Source organism: Carcharhinus amblyrhynchos, chromosome 8, assembly GCF_965287045.1.
Source record: "Carcharhinus amblyrhynchos chromosome 8, sCarAmb.v2.hapA, whole genome shotgun sequence".
NCBI classification, from domain to species: Eukaryota; Metazoa; Chordata; class Chondrichthyes; order Carcharhiniformes; family Carcharhinidae; genus Carcharhinus; species Carcharhinus amblyrhynchos.
Window position 1 is genome coordinate 124,324,509 of NC_137331.1, and position 18,681 is coordinate 124,343,189.

At 45.2% G+C, this 18,681-nt stretch overlaps 1 protein-coding gene across 2 annotated transcripts in view; it reads right to left on the bottom strand.

Moving 5' to 3' along the window:
- Positions 1-9,793, bottom strand: part of ttc39c (tetratricopeptide repeat domain 39C) — a 91,847-nt gene extending 82,054 nt beyond the window's left edge. Inside the window, exon 1 of one of the 2 annotated variants that reach the window (XM_080194754.1) lies at positions 9,563-9,793. In XM_080194754.1, coding sequence (XP_080050880.1) covers positions 9,563-9,732 — 170 coding nt within the window. In that variant the 5' untranslated portion in view covers positions 9,733-9,793. The remainder of the gene's footprint in view (positions 1-9,562) is intronic. The other variant, XM_080194755.1, reaches the window with a different exon arrangement.
- Between the last annotated feature and the right edge of the window lie 8,888 nt (positions 9,794-18,681).

Here is an 18,681-nt window from a genome sequence, read left to right on the forward strand (position 1 = left end):
CTCCTTAGGCATTTTACAACATCAAAAGTACTATATAAACACAAGTGTTTGTTGCTGCATTCTGTTCAGTATTGATTAACTGATGAACAAGTAGAGTTCAGGACATGGGGCCATAACCTTAAAGTCAAAGGCAGGCTATCAAGGGTGATGTCAAGAAGCAAGTATTCACACAACGGATAGCATAAATTTGAGGTAGAGTTTTTCTAATCGTGGTAAGGGTATTAGGAACCAAGGAAATAGCAGCACAGATAAATGGATTGGAGGTGCAGATGTTCTTAATGAATGACAGAACAGGAGCATCTGACTCTCCTCCTTTCTGTGATTAACAGAATGCCTACAGTGCAGAAGGAAGCCATTCAGCCCACCAAGTCTGCACCAAATTTCCAACAGAGCATTTTACACAGCCCTATCCCTGTCACCCTACACATTTACCTGCTAATTCCCTCAACCTACATATCTTGGATGGCCAATCCACTTAATCCGTACATCCTTGGATGTTGAGGACTGAGTTTGAGCAATATAATAGTCTAATTCTTCACACAAATAATATGAGTATGTGGAACATGGTACCACTTGTGTTCGAGACATAACAAATAATGGATATATTTTAGGGGATGCTAGATAACTGCATAAGGAAGAAAGGGATTGAAGAATATGTTGGATCACATGAAGTGGGAGGAGGCTTGTGTGGTGCATAAAAGAGTTAAGTTGACTGCAGCAGTCACATCAGGCACTGGAACCCAGGTTATGTTAATACTAGATGGGAAAACTTAGAATGGAACCCTAGCTCAAAAGATTAACTTCTTTTTATATCAAATGTGGAGGAACAGAGTCTCAAGAGTGCCAATTACCTTTTAACAACAAGAAAACATTAAACATGAAAAGTTTGACAATAACACAATATTCCTTCTCTCTCATGTATCTTCAAGAAGGTATGCAGATTTCAATGATAACACTCCACCCCAGAACAAAAGAACTAGGAGCAGGAGTAGGCCATCTGGCCCCTCGAGCCTGCTCCGCCATTCCATAAGATCATGGCTGATCTTTTCATGGGCAGAGCTCCACTTACTTGCCGCTCACTTACAATTTAAAAATTTATCATTGTCTTAAAAACATTCAATGAAGTAGCCTGAACTGCTTCACTGGGCAGGGAATTCCACAGATTCACAACCATTTGGGTGAAGAAGTTCCTCTCCAACTCAGTCCTAAATCTGCTCCCCTTATTTTGAGGCTATGCCCACTAGTTCTAGTTTCACCCTGTTTCTACCTTCTCTATTCCCTTCATAATTTTATATGTTTCTATAAGATCTCCCCTCATTATTCTGAATTCTAATGAGTATAAGAACACAGAAAATTACAGCACAGGAACAGGCCCTTCGGCCCTCCAAGCCTGTACCCACCATGCTGCCCAACTGAACTAAAAACCTCCTACTCTTCCAGGCACCATATTCCTCTATTCTCATCCTATTTATGTATTTGTCCAGACACCCCTTAAAAGTGGCTACCGTATCTGGTTCCACTACCTTCCCCGGCAGTGAGTTCCAGGCACCCACCACTCTGTAAATAAACTGGTTTCAAAAATCTAAAAATGACAGTATGATACTAAAATGATAGTCCCAATCTACTCAGTCTCTCTTTATAAGTCAACTCCCTCAACTCCGGAATCAACCTAGCAAATCTCCTCTGCACTCCCTCCATTGCCAGTACATCCTGTCTCAAATAGTACTGTACACAGTACTCCAGGTGTGGCCTCATCAGCACCTTATACAATTGCAACATAAATGTGAAACCCAGTGGCAGATACCACTCAATCAATCGCCTGTGGATTTCTACTCAAATGCCCCACAGATGCTTGTCATCAGTGTTTCCAAACTTCACTCTCAAAAAAAATGCACAGCCTACAGCAGAAGTAACATGGGGCTAAGTCAAGGACAGAAGTTACCCAAATTGACAATGTAAATTGAGATTTCTCTCCATCTTCCAGACCCCTGCAGGTAAAGCCAATTTATAAACATTTCATTTAGATAGACTTGGGATAAAAGTAAGTGAAATAAGATATCTTTAAAACATTCAACCCGAATACAATAAATCTAATAACTGTGCAGGGCACAATTAGATGTCAAGACCTCTGACGATAATTAATACATCTGACAAACAAGGAACTTAGATGGCAGTCTGACTGTTCCCAGTTTGACGCAAGTGGAGAGATTTTAGAAGCATGTGACATTGTTTCCACCTTGTGACTGGCTGGTGATTGCATCATGGAAATGATTCTGTAGGCCCCTCCTGTATTGTAACTCCCTTCTAAACATAAATGCAATCCTACTCAAGAGCATACTGACAAAAAAAAGAGAATACTTCAGCATTTTCATATTGCTGCAGTGCATATTTCACCCAGTGTGAATGTCTGACCATTCAGGAAGAAGAGAAACACAACCAGAAGGCCACCAATCAATAAATGGATGCTTCCTTCCAAATATTACAAACATCAAATGCAATGGTTATAACTAATGTACTCATTCATTTGCAGGGAGTTTACCTTCTGAATGAGGTCATAATTGGTATTCTGCAACATTCGGTTAAATCAAGATCACCTTAAAAGTCAGAGGCTGTCCAACAACTGCAACATAAGCAGTGCAGTGAACCAAATGATTTGAAGAGAAGAACTCACACAATTAAACATCCTGCAATAATCTCTAACGTGTGCCTCAAATATTGCCCCTGACTCAAACGCCCAAAATGCAATAAAAAGATACAAATTTTGATATAAACATAGAACACTACAGCACAAACAGGCCCTTCGGCCCACAAGTTGCGCCGATCACACCCATACCTACCAATCCATAGAACTATCTGTAACTCCCAATCCCATTAGATCCCATATACTCATCCAGAAGTCTTTTAAAAGACCCCAACGAGTTTGCCTCTACCACCACCGCAGCCGATTCCACTCACTCACCACCCTCTGAGTGAAAAACTTACCCCTTACATCTCCTCTGTACTTGCTTCCCAGCACCTTAAACCTATGTCCTCTAGTAGCGACCATTTCAGCCCTGGGAAATAGCCTCCGAAAATCCACCCGAACTATTCCTCTCAACATTTTATAAACCTCTACCAGGTCGCCTCTCAACTTTCGTCTCTCCAGGGAGAAGAGACCTAGCTCCCTTGACCTATCTTCATAAGGCATGCCTCCCAATCCAGGCAACATCCTTGTAAATCTCCTCTGCACCCTCTCAATAGCTTCCACATTCTTCCTGTAGTGAGGCGACCAGAACTGCGCACAGTACTCCAAGAGGGGTCTGACAAGGGTCTTATAAAGTTGCAGCATTACCTCCCAACTCCTAAACTCAATCCCTCGATTAATGAAGGCCAGTACACCATACACCTTCTTGACCACATCCTCCACCCGCGAGGCCGATTTAAGAGTCCTATGGACCTGGACCCCAAGATCCCTCTGCTCTTCAACACTGCTAAGACTCCTACCCTTGATATTGTACTCCTGCATCCCATTAGTCCTGCCAAAGTGGACCACTACACATTTATCCGTGTTGAAGTCCATCTGCCACTTCTCCACCCAGTCTCGCATCCTATCCATGTCATGCTGCAACTTCTGACATCCCTCCAGACTATCCACAACACCACCAACCTTTGTATCATTGGCGAACTTACTAACCCATCCCTCCACTTCCTCATCCAGGTCATCTATGAAAATGACAAACAGCAAGGGTTCTAGAACAGATCCCTGGGGCACTCCACTGGTGACCGACCTCCACGCAGAAAAAGACCCATCCACAACCACCCTCTGCCTTCTGCAGGCAAGCAGGTTCTGGATCCACAAGGCCAAAGCCCCTTGGATCCCATGCCTTCTCAAGAAGTCTTGCGTGGGGACCTTATCAAACGCCTTGCTGAAGTCCATGTAAACCACGTCCACCGCTCTTCCTTCGTCAATGTGTTCAGTCACATTGTCAAAGAACTCAACTAGGCTCGTAAGGCACGACCTGCCCTTCACAAAGCCGTGCCGACTATTTCTGATCATTCTAAAACTTCTCTAAATGCTCATAAATCTTGTCCCTCAGAATCTTCTCCATCAACTTACCAACCACTTTGTGTTAATGTCACTTTGCTCGTTCAGGACAAGTCACATGACAGAATGACACTCAATTTGATCTTTCTCTGCACCCTAGCTATGACTGTGACACTACATTCTGCACTCTCTCCTTTCTTTCTCTATGAACGGTATTGTTTTGTCTGTATAGCATGCAAGAAACAATACTTTCACTGTATGTTAATACATGTGACAATAATAAATCAAATCAGCATTACAGCAACTTTTTCTTTTTAAAATCACTCTAAGAACCAAAAATGAAATGCCCACCTGGGAATAAGATGCAAAGCAACAGAATTCATCTAATCCCACTGTAAATGAATAAAGAACTGTAACACCAGACTCAATTTACTTTAATGCATGGGCATTCTCTAAACTTTTCAGTGAATCATCCAAGATGATTTGAAATCACAATAGCAAGGTACATCATCCTTGGGCATGCTATAAAAAACTTTCCACATCACACAAGGAGCTCTCAATGATTGTAACCTCAGGTACTTCATAGCAACTTTTTTTCAATCTACTTGATACAAAATATGACTTTAAACATTTAGCCCAGTTTTTAGAATAAGCACCTGTCCTTCCTTCATTACGTAGGGGGCCAATTTAGTACCACAACTCAGACTCATAGGAACAAATTTTCTTCATATTAACATTATTCTATGAACTGAAATGGACAGTTATAATTCTACAAGTCGAGAAGCTTACATCATCAGGTCACATTTCAAAATACGAGACGAAATACGTTTAAGCAAAATTAACTTTCATTTAAACAAATGAGAGGTCACCTGTTAGGTCAAATTCTGGAGTCAAAAGGATGCAAAAGCAAAAGATGTTCACTAGAATGGTATCAGACATGAGGGACTTTTCATTAACGAGGGGGAGACTGGAAAAGCTGGGATTCTTCTCCTTAGAGCAGAGAAGGTTAAGAAAGATCTGACAAGAGATGTTCAAAATCATGGATTTTGAAAAGTGGCAAAGACCACATTGAATTCCAGACTGAAAATGACATATTCCAATCACAATTAAAAATCTTACCTCTAAATAAAGCCAATGACACAAGTATGAAACAAAAAAATCATGGTTAGCGCTGCCACCTCACAGTGCCAGGGACCTGGGTTCTATTCCAGGCTTGGGTCACTGTGCGGAGTCTGCATGTTCTCCCCGTGTCTGCATGGGTTTCCTCCAGATGCTCCAGTTTCCTCCCACAGTCGAAAAGACATGCTGGTTAGGTGCATTGGCCATACTAAATTCTCTCTTAGTGTACCTGAGCAGGCACCGGAGTGTGGCAACTAGGGGATTTTCACAGTAATTTCACTGCGGTGTTATTGTAAGCCGACTGCGACACTAATAAATCAACTTAATAAACTCCCTCTGGCTTACAAAGCAGGTTAAGAATAGCATTAGAACAAAAGGAGAGGCTTATGATATTGCAAGAAATAGTAGAACGTTTGAGGATTTGGAGTGTTGTAGAAACCAACGGGTACCACAAAGCAGATAAAAAGAGAAAAATGGAATGAAAAATAAAATGTAAACAAGATGAGAATATAAAACCAGATTGTCAGACCTTCTAGAAATATATAAGAGTAGCTAAAGTGAACATCAATCCCTTAGAAGCAGATGCAAGAGAAATTATGCATCATGGGAAATGGAAAAGACAAATATTTTGTGTCTGTCTACTTAGTAGAAGACTCACGTTACATACCAAAAACATAAGGCAAGCCAGAAACTAAAAAAAATTGGGAAATTAATATAACTACCAGAGATAAAGTATTGGAGAAACTCAAGGGTTAAAATCCAACATATCACCCAGTGGCCTACATCAGAAAGTTCTAAAAGAGATAACAGCAGAACTATTGATGTTCTGTTATGATTGGAATACTGCATCCAATTTTGGTCACCACACTACCAGAAAGATGTGGAGGCTTTGGAGAGAGTACAGAAAAGGTTTACCCCCCCACCCCACATACCAGGCAACATCCTGGTATAGAGGGCATTAGGTATGAGAAGAGATTGAATAAACTGGGATTGTTCTCCCTGGAAAGACAGAGGCTGAGGGGTGACCTGACAGAATTTTATAAAATTATGAGGAATATGGATCGGGTAAACGGTTGGAAGCTTTTTCCCCAGGGCAGAAATGACAATTATAAAGGGGCACAAATTCAAGATTATGGGGGGAAGATTCAGTGGAGATGTACAGGAGAAGTTTTTTTTTACAGTGGATGGTGGGGGCCTGGAATGCACTTCCAAGTGAAGTGGTTGAGGCAGTTACGATAGTCACATTTAAGACTTATCTTGATAGACATATGAACAAACAGGGAATAAATAGAAGGATATGAGTGGTTGATCTAGATAGGACAATGTGATCGGTGCAGGCTCGGAGGGCCGCAGGGTCTGTTCCTGTGCTGTTCTTTGTTCTTTAATTTTCCAAATTTCCCTGGTTTCTGGATTTCCCCATCAGATTGGAAGTTAGCAATTCTAACAATACTATTCAAGAAAGGAGAAAGAGAGAAAATATTGAACTACAGATAAGTTAGACTCATTAGTCATTGGGAAAGTGCAAGAATCTATTATTAAGGCGTTCTGAACAATGTACGTTAAAAAAAAATCAGTGTGATTAGAACAAGTCTACATCGTTTTACAACAGTGTTTGACAAATTTATTTGAGATTTTTGTGAATGGAACCAGTAGGGTAGATAAAAGGAACCAGCAGATGAAGTATACCTGGATTACCAAAAGTCATTCAATAAGGTGTCACACAAAAGGTTAATGGACAATAAAGGGATTCATGGAGTTCAGGTGATATATTAGCATGGGCAAAAGATTCAGAGCTGACAGGCAGCAAAGAGTAGGCAAAACGGGATATTCTCAGGCTGTGACTAGTGGGATGCTGCAAGGATCAATGCTGAGGTCTCAGCGATTTACAACCTATATTAATGATTTAAAGAGAGAGAGTAATGCACCCAAATTTGCTGATGATATAAAACTAGTTGCAAATGTAGGTTCTGAAAAGGACACAGCGAGGCTACAAAAAGATAGATTAATCGACTGGGCAACTGGGTGGCAGACAGAGTATAATGCAGAAAAGTGAGAATCTATTCCGTTTGGTTGTAAGAATAGAACAACACTCCATCCCAAAACATACGATTATAAGAACTTGGTTTATGGATGGAAAGGGATTGGTTTAGGTTACAGGGTCATTGCTTTTTTTAATTGGTCGGCGCAACATCGTGGGCCGAAGGGCCTGTTCTGCGCTGTAATGTTCTATGTTCTAGGAGCAGGAGTAGGCTATCTAGCCCCTTGAGTCTGCTCCACTATTCAATATAATGATGGGTGATCTTTTCATGGACCCAGTTCCACCTACCTACCCCCTTACCATAACCTTCAATTCCTTTACTGTTCAAAAGTGTATCTCTCTTTGCCTTAAAGACATTCAGTGAGGTAGCCTCAACTCAGTCCTAAATCTGCTCCCACTTATTTTGAGGCCATGCCCCCTCATTCTGGTTTCACCTCCCCGCTTCTGTCTTATCTATTCCCTTCATAATTTTGTGTGTTTCTATAAGATCCCCCCTCATTCTTCTGAATTCCAATGAGTATTTGATTTGATTTATTATTGTCACATGTATTAACAGTGAAAAGTATTGTTTCTTGCACAGTAAACAGACAAAGCATACCGTTTATAAAGAAGGAAACGAGAGAGTGCAGAATGTAGTGTTAAACACAGCTAGAATATAGAGAAAGATCAACTTAATGCAAGATAACTCCATTCAAAAGTCTGACAGCAGTGGGGAAGAAGTTGTTCTTGAGTTGGTTGGTACGTGACCTCAGGCTTTTGTATCTGGAAGAAGTGGAAGAGAGAATGTCCAGAGTGTGGCACCTTGTCAAATGCCTTCTGAAAATCCAGATACACCCACAGGTTCTCCATTGTCCACCTTGCTCACAATGCCCTCAAAAGAATGCTAGTGTGTTAGTTAAACGTGATCTGCCTTTCATGAACCCATGCTGCATCTTCCCAATGGAACAATTTCTATTTTGTCAAGATAGAGATATTCAAAACCATGTGGAGGCTTGAGAGTATATAGGAAGAAACCGTTCCTGCTCATTAAAAGATCAAATATTAGACGGCACAGATTTAAAGTGTTTGCATAAGAAACAAATGTGACATGAGAAAAAAAGCATAGCAGAGGCAGGTTCAATCGAGCACGAGATGATCATTTGAATGTGCAGGTTTCCAAGGACAGTAATCAGTCATGACACTCATTTGTACAGCTCGCACTGATATGATGGGCCGAATGGCCTCCTTCTGCATCATAATTCTTTGACTGTGGGAATGGATCAATAAAAATAGATAGGCATTTACTTTAACTATGAGTGGTGTTCTGGAATGAGCTGCCTGAAAGGATGGTGTTAATGGTAACTTTCAGGACAAAGGGGACAGCAGGGGAGGTGGAACTAACTGGATGGATCCTTCAAAGAACTGGCAGTGATACAATAAGCCAAATGAACTCTTTTTGTAATAAGAAAGAAAATGTTGGAAAAGTTCAACAGGTCGGGCAGCATCTGTGAGGAGAGAAGCAGAATTAATGTTTTGAGTTTGTAAGACTTCTTCAGAGCTAAAGGAAGGGAGAAATGTGATGGATTCTTTACTAGTTTAAGAAGGGGTGCAGCAAAGCAGGTCGGGTAAGGGTTTGATTTGATTTATTGTCACACGTATTGGGATATGGTGAAAAGTATTATTTCTTGCGCACGATACAGACAAAGCATACCATTCATTACAGAAAGTACAGAATGTAGTGTTAATCACAGCTAGGATGTAGAGAAAGATCAATTTAACGAGAGGTAAGTCCCTTCAAAAGTCTGACAGCAGCAGGGAAGAAGCTGTTCTTGAGTTGGTGGGTTGGTATGTGACCTCAGGCTTTTGTATCTTTTTCCTGGTGGAAGAAGGTGAAAGACAGAGGGTATGTAGGGTCCTTAATTATGCTGGCTGCTTTGCCAAGACAGCGAGCGGGAAGTGTAGACAGAATCAATGGATGGGAGATTGTCAGGCCTGCTGAGATTTTCCAGCACTTCTGTTTTTGTGTCAATGGATGGGAAGTTGATTTGCGTGACGGGAGCTCAAGGGAGATTCGGTCTCCTTCTGTGCCTGATGAAGGGTGGGATGGTGGAGAATCAGGTTAATGAGGAGGAGAGACAGACAGACAGAGAGAGCAGTGAAGTGTGGAAGGCAGTAGGCTGAGGGCAGCCCCGGGGCGATGAAGTTGGTCATGATGTGGAGATGCTGGTTGGGGTAAACACAGTAAGGAGTCTGGTGAGATTTCTGACTGTGATGAAGTTGGTGCAGGAGGAGCCGAGCCCGGGAGCCGAGTCCCCCCGAGTGATTCCGACTCCAGCCGAGTGATCCCGAATGGAGCCGATCGGCTCCGATCGCCAGCCGGTGGATCCCCCAGCCTGACTCACCGGTATTTTTTGAAGAGCTGGTCCGATTCCCTGAAGCCGTTGTTGAGCAGCATGTTAATCCCGGCCAGAGCCAGCTCCGCATCGTCCGCCGGCGGCTGGGGGCTGCTGGCCGCCGAGCCCGACTCCGAGCCGGTGGCTGAGCCGGAAGCCTCCCCGCGCCGGCGATCCATCTCCCGCCCGCTGGGCTCGGCTCCGGCTGTGTGTGCAGAAGGCGGCCCCCCTTTCCCGGCTCCGGGCTGCGCTGCCTGGTTCTCCGGCCCCGCCGCCGCCTCACTCCATCCCCTCCCCCCCCCGGCGCCGCTCCCGCTCGCTCGCTGTTGCCCCTTTCGCGTCCGCCTGTCCAGCCGGTCCGTCCAGTGCGCACCTCGCAACGCGCAGGCGGTGACATGGCAACGGTGACCTTTCACCCCGCCCGCCCCCATCCAGCGCGCGTCGCGGGTTCCCAACTCTCCCGGATTCCCCGGAACCTTGTCAGTCCATCCCTACCTTACAGTTCCCAACTCTCCCGGATTCCTCGGAACCTTCTCAGTCCATCCCTACCTTACAGTTCCCAACTCTCCCGGATTCCCCGGGACCCTCTCAGTCCATCCCGACCTTACAGTTCCCAACTCTCCCGGATTCCCCGGGACCCTCTCAGTCCATCCCGACTTTACAGTTCCCAACTCTCCCGGATTCCCCGGGACCCTCTCAGTCCATCCCTACCTTACAGTTCCCAACTCTCCCGGATTCCTCGGAACCTTCTCAGTCCATCCCTACCTTACAGTTCCCAACTCTCCCGGATTCCCCGGGATCTATCTCCCACAGGTTACCAGTTCTCCTGGAATCTCTCATAAGGGACCCTTTCACCATCCACCCTGTCAGCTCCTCTCGGGATCTTGCTGTTTCAATAATATCACTCTTATTCTTCTCCAATATATGCACACCCATCCTTTCCTCATAAGATTCCCCCCACCCCCCATTACAGGAGCTAATGGAGTGACACTCTGAACTGTTTCTGAGTTAAATGAGGAGATGAGCTGCACACAGGAGATGTGGATCTGATCTCGCCAATGTCACGCCCAGTAAAACCTCCCTCAATTTCATCCCCCTTGCAGCAAATGACTGTGCGAAGCACTTTAGACTAAACTGAGTCTGAGTGACCGCCTTGTGGAACACCAAAAGCAGTTCAGGCCAAAGCGTTATGTTTTCAAGAAGACATTGGCTGCTATCACTCTTGGGACTAAAGGAGTCAAAGGATGGCGGGGGAAAGTGGGACCCTGTTACTGAGGTGGATGATCAGTCATGATCATAATGAATGGTGGAGTAGGCTAGAAGAGCTGAATGGCCTTGTCCTGCTTCTAGCCTCTATGTTTCTATAATCCATCATGTTTCTCCCTCTCTTTCTTTTTGAAAAAGAGTCATACAGATTGTAAATGTTAACTCTGTTTCTCTCTGCACACGTGTTGCCAGACCTGCAGAGTTTTTCCAGCATTTGTAAACTCCTGATGTCCTTTTCACAGCTTCCTGTCCTGCCCATAGTTGTGCCTTTTGGAACCACAGCCCATCTATAGGTTCCTCTTTATTCTCCTCGTGCTTTACTTCTTCAAGTAACTCTAATGCAGTAGTCAGGCAGGACTTACTCAGTTAATGGTAGGGCTTTGGGGAGAGTTACAGAATAAAAAGATCGAGGGGTACAGGTTCATAGCTCCTTGAAAGTGGAGTCACAGGTGGACAGAGTGGTGAAGAAGGCATTCAGCATGCTTGGTTTCATTGGTCAGAACATTGAATACAGGAGTTTGGACATCTTGTTAAAGTTGTACAAGACATTGATAAGGCCACACTTGGAATACTGTGTACAGTTCTGGTCACCCTATTATAGAAAGGATATTATTAAATTAGAAAGAGTGTAGAAAAGATTTCCTAGGATGCTACCGGGACTTGATGGTTTGAGTTATACAGAGAGGATGGATAGACTGGGACTTTTTTCTCTGGAGCGTAGAAGTCTGAGTCTTTTAGTGACCTATAAAATAATGAGGGGCACAGATCAGCTAGAAAGTCAATATCTTTCCCCAAAGGTAGGGGAGTCTAAAACTAGAGGGCACAGGTTTAAGGTGAGAGGGGAGCGATACAAAAGTGTCCAGAGGGACAATCTTTTCACACAGAGGGTGGTGAGTGTCTGGAACAAGCTGCCAGAGGTAGTAGTAGAGGTGGGTACAGTTTTGTCTTTTAAAAAGCATTTAGACAGTTACATGGGTAAGATGGGTATAGAGGGATATGGACCAAATGTGGGCAATTGGGATTAGTTTAGGAGTTTTAAAAAAAAGGGCGGCATGGACAAGTTGGGCCAAAGGGCCTGTTTCCATCCTGAGTCCTCTATGACTCTATGACTATATTCCACGCTCTTTCATTTCCTTCTCTATGAACGGTCTGCTTTGTATAGCATGCAAGAAACAATACTTTTCACTGTGACAATAATAAATCAAATCAAAGAATGTGGAACCTCAAAGTACACAAGAAACATGAGGCTTCAAATCTCTCGTGAATAAAAGGCTTGGATTTGTAAAGCTACCAGATGTTTCAACACACTCCTCAGCCAAGGAAGATCCCAAACAAATCCCCAACCACCACCATTCTCCTCCACCTGCTGAACTTGTTCTTTCACGAAATAATTTCTCCTTATCTCATTTCTGACAAATGAAAGGTGTGGCTTTGGATATCCTCATGGGCCCCAGTTATGCCTCTCTCTTTGTGGGTTATATGGAACATGTCTTGTTCCAGTTCTGATCCCACAACTCTTTCTCCGTTACATCATTAGCTGTATCGGTGCTGCTTCTGGTTCTTGTCAGGAGCTGTAAAAATTTATTGATTTTGTTTCCAATTTCCACCCTCTTTCACCTTCACACAGTTCATCTCCGACACTTCCCTTCCCCTCCTTGACCTGTCTGGCTCCATTTCCCACCGGCTCCCACAGCTACCTCAACTCCAGCTCCTCACATCCCGCTCCCTGTTCGGACTCCATCCCGTTCTTCCAGTTTCTCCACCTCCCTCACATCTGTCCTGATGATGTCACCCTCGAAAATGGAGGCACGTCTGTTTTTACTTCAACCCAGATTCCACCCACCTGTGGATGACAGGACACTCAGGCAGGTTCAACCCATGTCTCGCACCTCTGCCCTCAGCATCTCTCCCAGAACCAGGATAGGCCCCCCCTCCCACACCCCCCACCCCCCACACCCCCCACCATGTCATCACTTTCCACTCCACTAGCCTCAACATTCAAAGGATCTGCTCCGCCATTTCTACCATCTCCAGCAGAATGCTTATTGTCACCTCCTTGTCATCATCATTCCACAGACACAGCTCTGTGACATCCCATCCACTCACCCATCACACCCAACTTCCCATCCACTTTGCATGGCACCTTCCCTTGCAATTGCAGACGGTGCAACTCCTGCCCCATTACCTCCTCCATCCCTGCTGTTCAGGGCCTTAAACACTCCTTTCAAGTTAAGCAGCATTTTCTTCCTTCAGTTTGGTTTATTGTATTTGCTGTTCCCAAATCTCACCTCCATTAAGGGCAGACTGAGTGATTGTTTTGTGGAACTCCTTTTGATCAATCCGCAAGCATGACCCCAACCTTCCTGTTGCGATCCATTTTAGTTCCACACCTTGCTCCCCATGCTCAATGTCAGTCCTCGACCTGCTGCAACTTTCCACCTGAGAAGCAGCATCTCATCGTCCAATTGGGCTCAGTTCAGCACTCAGTACTCAACACTGAGTTAAACCACTGTAGAGAACATAAGAACATAAGTTGTCGTCCATTTTGGCAGAACCAACGGGATGAACGAGTACACTATTAAGGGCAGAAGTCTGAGTAGTGTTGAGGAGCAGAAGGATCTTGGGGTCCGGGTCCACAGGACTCTTAAATCGGCCTCGCAGGTGGAGGAGGTGGTCAAGAAGGCGTATGGTGTACGGGCCTTCATTAATCGAGGGATTGAGTTTAGGAGTCGGGAGGTAATGCTGGAACTTTATAAGACCCTTGTCAGGCCTCATTTGGAGTATTGTGCGCAGTTCTGGTCGCCTCACTATAGGAAAGATGTAGAAGCTATTGAAAGGGTGCAGAGGAGATTTACAAGGATGTTGCCTGGACTGGGAGGCATGCCTTATGAAGTTAGGTTGAGGGAGCTGGGACTCTTTTCCCTGGAGAGACGAAGGTTGAGAGGCGACCTGATAGAAGTTTACAAAATGTTGAGAGGAATAGATAGGGTGGACTCTCAGAGGCTATTTCCCCGGTTTGAAATGGTCGCTACGAGAGGACACAGATTTAAGGTGCGGGGAGGGAGGTTCAGAAGTGATGTTAGGGGTAAGTTTTTCACTCAGAGGGTGGTGAGTGAATGGAATCGGCTGCCGTCAGTGGTGGTGGAGGCGAACTCGCTGGGGTCTTTTAAAAGACTTCTGGATGAGTATATGGGGTTTAATGAGATTGAGGGTTATAGATAGGTCTGTAGGTTGGTAGGTGATGTGGTCGGCGCAACTTGTGGGCCGAAGGGCCTGTTTGTGCTGTAGTGTTCTATGTTCTATGTTCTAACTAGGAGCAGGAGTCGGCCATCTGGCCCCTCGAGCCTGTTCCGCCATTCAATAAGATCATGGCTGATCTTTTTGTGGACTCAGCTCCACTTACCCACCCACTCACCATAACCCTTAATTCCTTTACTGTTCAAAAATGTATCTATCCCTACCTTAAAAACATTCAATGAGGGTGACCTTTCTCCTCCATCTTGATCCTTGCTGTTTTTAATCCAAAATACTTTTGTCCCCCTCCTCCACTGGGCCATCTGTTATTTGTTCTTTAGCTTTTTCACTGTGTAGTGATCTTTGTTTTCTGACTAACACATTCTGCAATCTTATTATGCATTATTAGCACCTTCTTTAGCCCTTCACACTGCCATTAACTGTGGAGTTTACGTGGAGTTTTCACATTTTGCATGGATTTCCTCCGGGTGCTCCGGTTTCCTCCTACACCGCAAAGATGTGCAGGTCAAGTTGATTGGTTGTGCTAAATTGCCCATTAGTGTTGGGGAATTAGCTAGGGTAACCGCATGGGATTACAGGTTAGGTTGATTGGCCAAGCCAATTTGACCTGAGTGTCAGGGGGATTAGCAGAGTAAATATGTGGGGTTATGGAAATAGGGCCAGGGTGGGATTGTGGTCAGTGCAGACTCGATGGGCTGTAGGGATTCTATGGATTCAATAACTTCCTCTGTCTCAGGCCCTACACATCTTTGTCAAATCACTCCGAGGTCCCACTGACCTGCTCTGCTCCAGCTGCTACACCCCCTTCTTGTACAGTATATAATCCATCACAGGCATCCCACTCTGCTGACTGAGCTGCGTTCCATCACTGAGGCACCAGCTGACACACATCAATGTCAATGTCAAAAGGGGGCAGGGGGGCAGAGCTTCTCAAACTGACTCCAGCTGTCCCTCCCTCTCAAAGTGGCACCTGGCGGGAGGAGGGGAATTGGTGCACATCCTGGGGCCATCCAGCCAGGTGACACCAGGAGTGTGCAGCCCAACTGACTCCCCACTTCCTGTGACCCCCTTCCAGTTCCAAGGCCAAGGAGGGTGACACTGCCACAGAGCAGGACCCCCAAACCAGGGGACTCCTAGATCTCAGCCCTCCAGGGGCTGTCCACCAAGGTCAACACAAACAACAGGATGTGGCAGTCAGCAGACTGACTCCACGTCCACTGTGATTATTGGGGGAGCACCAAGATGTAGCAGCAGGTTAGAAAAGTCAAATGTGTTAATTAATTGTACATAATGGAGCTAGTGGTAGGGGATGGGGATATGGCTAAGGTATTGAATAACTTTTTTGTTTCTGTCTTCACGGAGGAGGACGTGAATAATTTGCCGGGTGTTAGCGATGGAAAGGTGGTAGGACTGGAGGGTCTTAATGACATTACTGTTACTAGAGAGGTGGTGCTCGACAGACTGGAGGGGGCTGATTGTGGACAAGTCCCCAGGACCGGATGGAATGCATCCAAGGGTTCTGAAAGAAATGGCGGAGGTTATAGTGGATGCCTTGGTGGTTATTTTCCAGACGTCGCTGGATTCCGGGGAAGTGCCGGAAGATTGGAAAACGGCTAATGTTACGCCGTTGTTTAAGAAGGGTGCCAGGCAAAAGGCGGGGAATTATAGGCCGGTTAGTTTAACGTCTGTGGTAGGTAAAATGTTGGAATCCGTCATTAAGGAGGAAATTGCGAGGCATCTTGAAGGGAATTACTTGATAGGGCAGACGCAACACGGTTTCATTAAAGGGAAGTCGTGTCTGACAAATTTACTGGAGTTCTATGAGGATGTGTCTAGGGCAGTGGATAGAGGAGAGCCGGTGGATGTGGTCTTTCTAGATTTTCAGAAGGCGTTTGACAAGGTACCTCACAAGAGGTTATTGCAGAAGGTCAGGGGACATGGAGTTGGGGGTAGGGTGTTAGCGTGGATAGAAGATTGGTTGTCAAATAGGAGACAGAGAGTGGGGGTCAATGGGTGCTATTCGGATTGGCGGTTGGTGACTAGTGGGGTGCCCCAGGGGTCGGTGCTGGGGCCTCAGCTATTTACCATTTATATAGATGATCTGGAGGAGGGAACCGAGTGCAGGGTGTCGAAATTTGCTGATGACACCAAGATTGGGGGAAAGGCAAATTGTGCGGAGGGTGTGGAGAGTCTGCAGAAGGATCTAGATAGGCTGGGCGAATGGGCCAGGAAATGGCAAATGGAATTTAATGTTGGCAAGTGTGAGGTGGTCCACTTTGGTAGGAAGAATGGTAGGAAGGACTATTACTTACGTGGCGAAAAACTGCAGCAGGCGACGGTGCAGAGGGACCTCGGGGTCCTTGTGCATGAGTCGCAAAAACCCAGCTTGCAGGTGCAGCAGGTGGTCAGGAAGGCGAATGGGATGCTGGCCTTCATAGCGAGGGGGATTGAATATAAAAGTAGGGAGGTCTTGCTGCAGCTGTATAGGGCATTGGTGAGGCCGCAGCTGGAGTACTGTGTGCAGTTTTGGGCGCCGCACCTGCGCAAGGATATTTTGGCCCTGGAGGGAGTGCAGAGGAGGTTTACTAGGCTGATACCGGAGTTGAGGGGATTGAGCTATGAGGAGAGGCTGAATAAACTAGGCTTGTACTCGTTAGAGTTTAGAAGAATGAGGGGAGATCTCATTGAGACGTATAAGATGATGAATGGGATGGATAGGATAGAGGTGGAGAGACTCTTCCCGCTCAAAAAAGACAGTAGGACTAGGGGGCACAGCCTCAAGATAAAGGGGAGGCGGTTTAGAACGGAGTTGAGGAGGAACTTCTTCACTCAAAGGGTGGTGAATCTCTGGAATTCTCTGCCCGTTGAAGTGGTGGAGGCTGCCTCGCTAAATATTTTTAAGAAGCAGGTTGATGGGTTCTTGATAAGAGAGGGGATTAAGGGTTATGGGGAGAGGGCGGGAAAGTGGAACTGAGCCACGACAGATCAGCCATGATCTTATTGAATGGCGGGGCAGGCTCGAAGGGCTAGATGGCCTACTCCTGCTCCTATTTCTTATGTTCTTATGTTCTTATAATGTGTAAATAAACTCATATTAATGATTTTATTATTTGTTCATGGGATCACTGGCAAGGCCAGCTTTTATTGCCCATCCTAATTGCTCTTGAACTGACTGTCCTGACTGAAGGTTCACTAGGCTGATACCGGAGATGGGGTTAGCCTATGAAGAAAGACTAAATAGACTGGGTCTGTACTCATTGGAGTTTAGAAGGATGAGGGGGGACCTTATGGAGACCTATAAGATAATGAAGGGGATGGATAGGGTAGAGGTAGAAAGATTCTTCCAGCTCAGAAAGGATAGCAAAACTAGAGGGCACAGCCTCAAGATGAGGAGGGGGGGGGCGCAGTTTAGATCAGAGTTGAGGAGGAACTTCTTCACTCAAAGGGTGGTGAATCTCTGGAATTCTCTGTCTGTTGAAGTGGTGGAGGCTACCTCGCCGAATATATTTAAGTCACGGGTAGATAGGTTTTTGACAGACAAGGGAATTATGGGTTATGGGGAGAAAGCGGGAAAGTGGAACTGATCCACTTCAGATCAGCCATGATCTTATTGAATGGCGGGGCAGGCTCGAAGGGCTAGATGACCTACTCCTGCTCCTATTTCTTATGTTCTTATGTCCTGTTAGGCCATTTCAGAGAGGCTTAGTTGAGGAGTCAATCTTGAGAGGGCATGGTTTTAGGGTGAGGGACAGGAGATTCAGAAGGGATTTGAGAAAATTACTTTGACTCAGAGGGTGGTGGAATGCACTGCCTGGGATGTTAGTGGAGGCTGGAAACCCTACAACCTTTAAAAAATATTTGGATGAACACTTGAACTGTCATAACATTCAGGGACAAGTGCAAGAAAATGCATGTTTAGTGATAGTTTATGTCAGTGCAGACTGGATGGGCCAAAGGGTCTTTTCTGTGCTCTACGACTCTTATCAGTCTTTGATTTTTATGAGAGGCAGTTAAGAGTCAACCACATTGCTGTTGGTCTAGAGTCACATTTAGGCCAAACTAAGTAAGGACAGTAGATTTCCTTCCCTAAAAGGACATTAGTGAATCAGATGGGTTTTTATAATAATTGACAATGGTTTCATGGTCATCAGTAGACTTTTTAATTCCAGATTCTTACTGAATTCAAATTTCACCATCTGTTGTGATGGGATTTGAACCTCGGTCCCTAGAACATTACCCTGGATTTCGGGATTGCTAGGCCAGTGACAATACCACTACGTCATTTAAAGTAGTTAAAGTTTATTTATTAGTCACATGTAGGCTTACATTAACACTGCACTGAATTTACTGTGAAATTCTCCTAGGTCATTGCCTCCCGGGTCCCTCTGTCAATGGCTCCTTATTAGGACTCCTACACTGCAGAAGTAGGCCATTCAGTCCATCGAGTCTGCACTGACTCTCCGACAGAGCATTTTACCCAAGCCCCACCTCCCCCCGCCCCTGCCCTATCCCCATAATCCCACACATTTACCGTGGCTAATCCACCTAAACTGCACGTGTTTGGATTCTGGGAGGAAACCAGAGAACCCAGAAGAAACTGCAGGGAC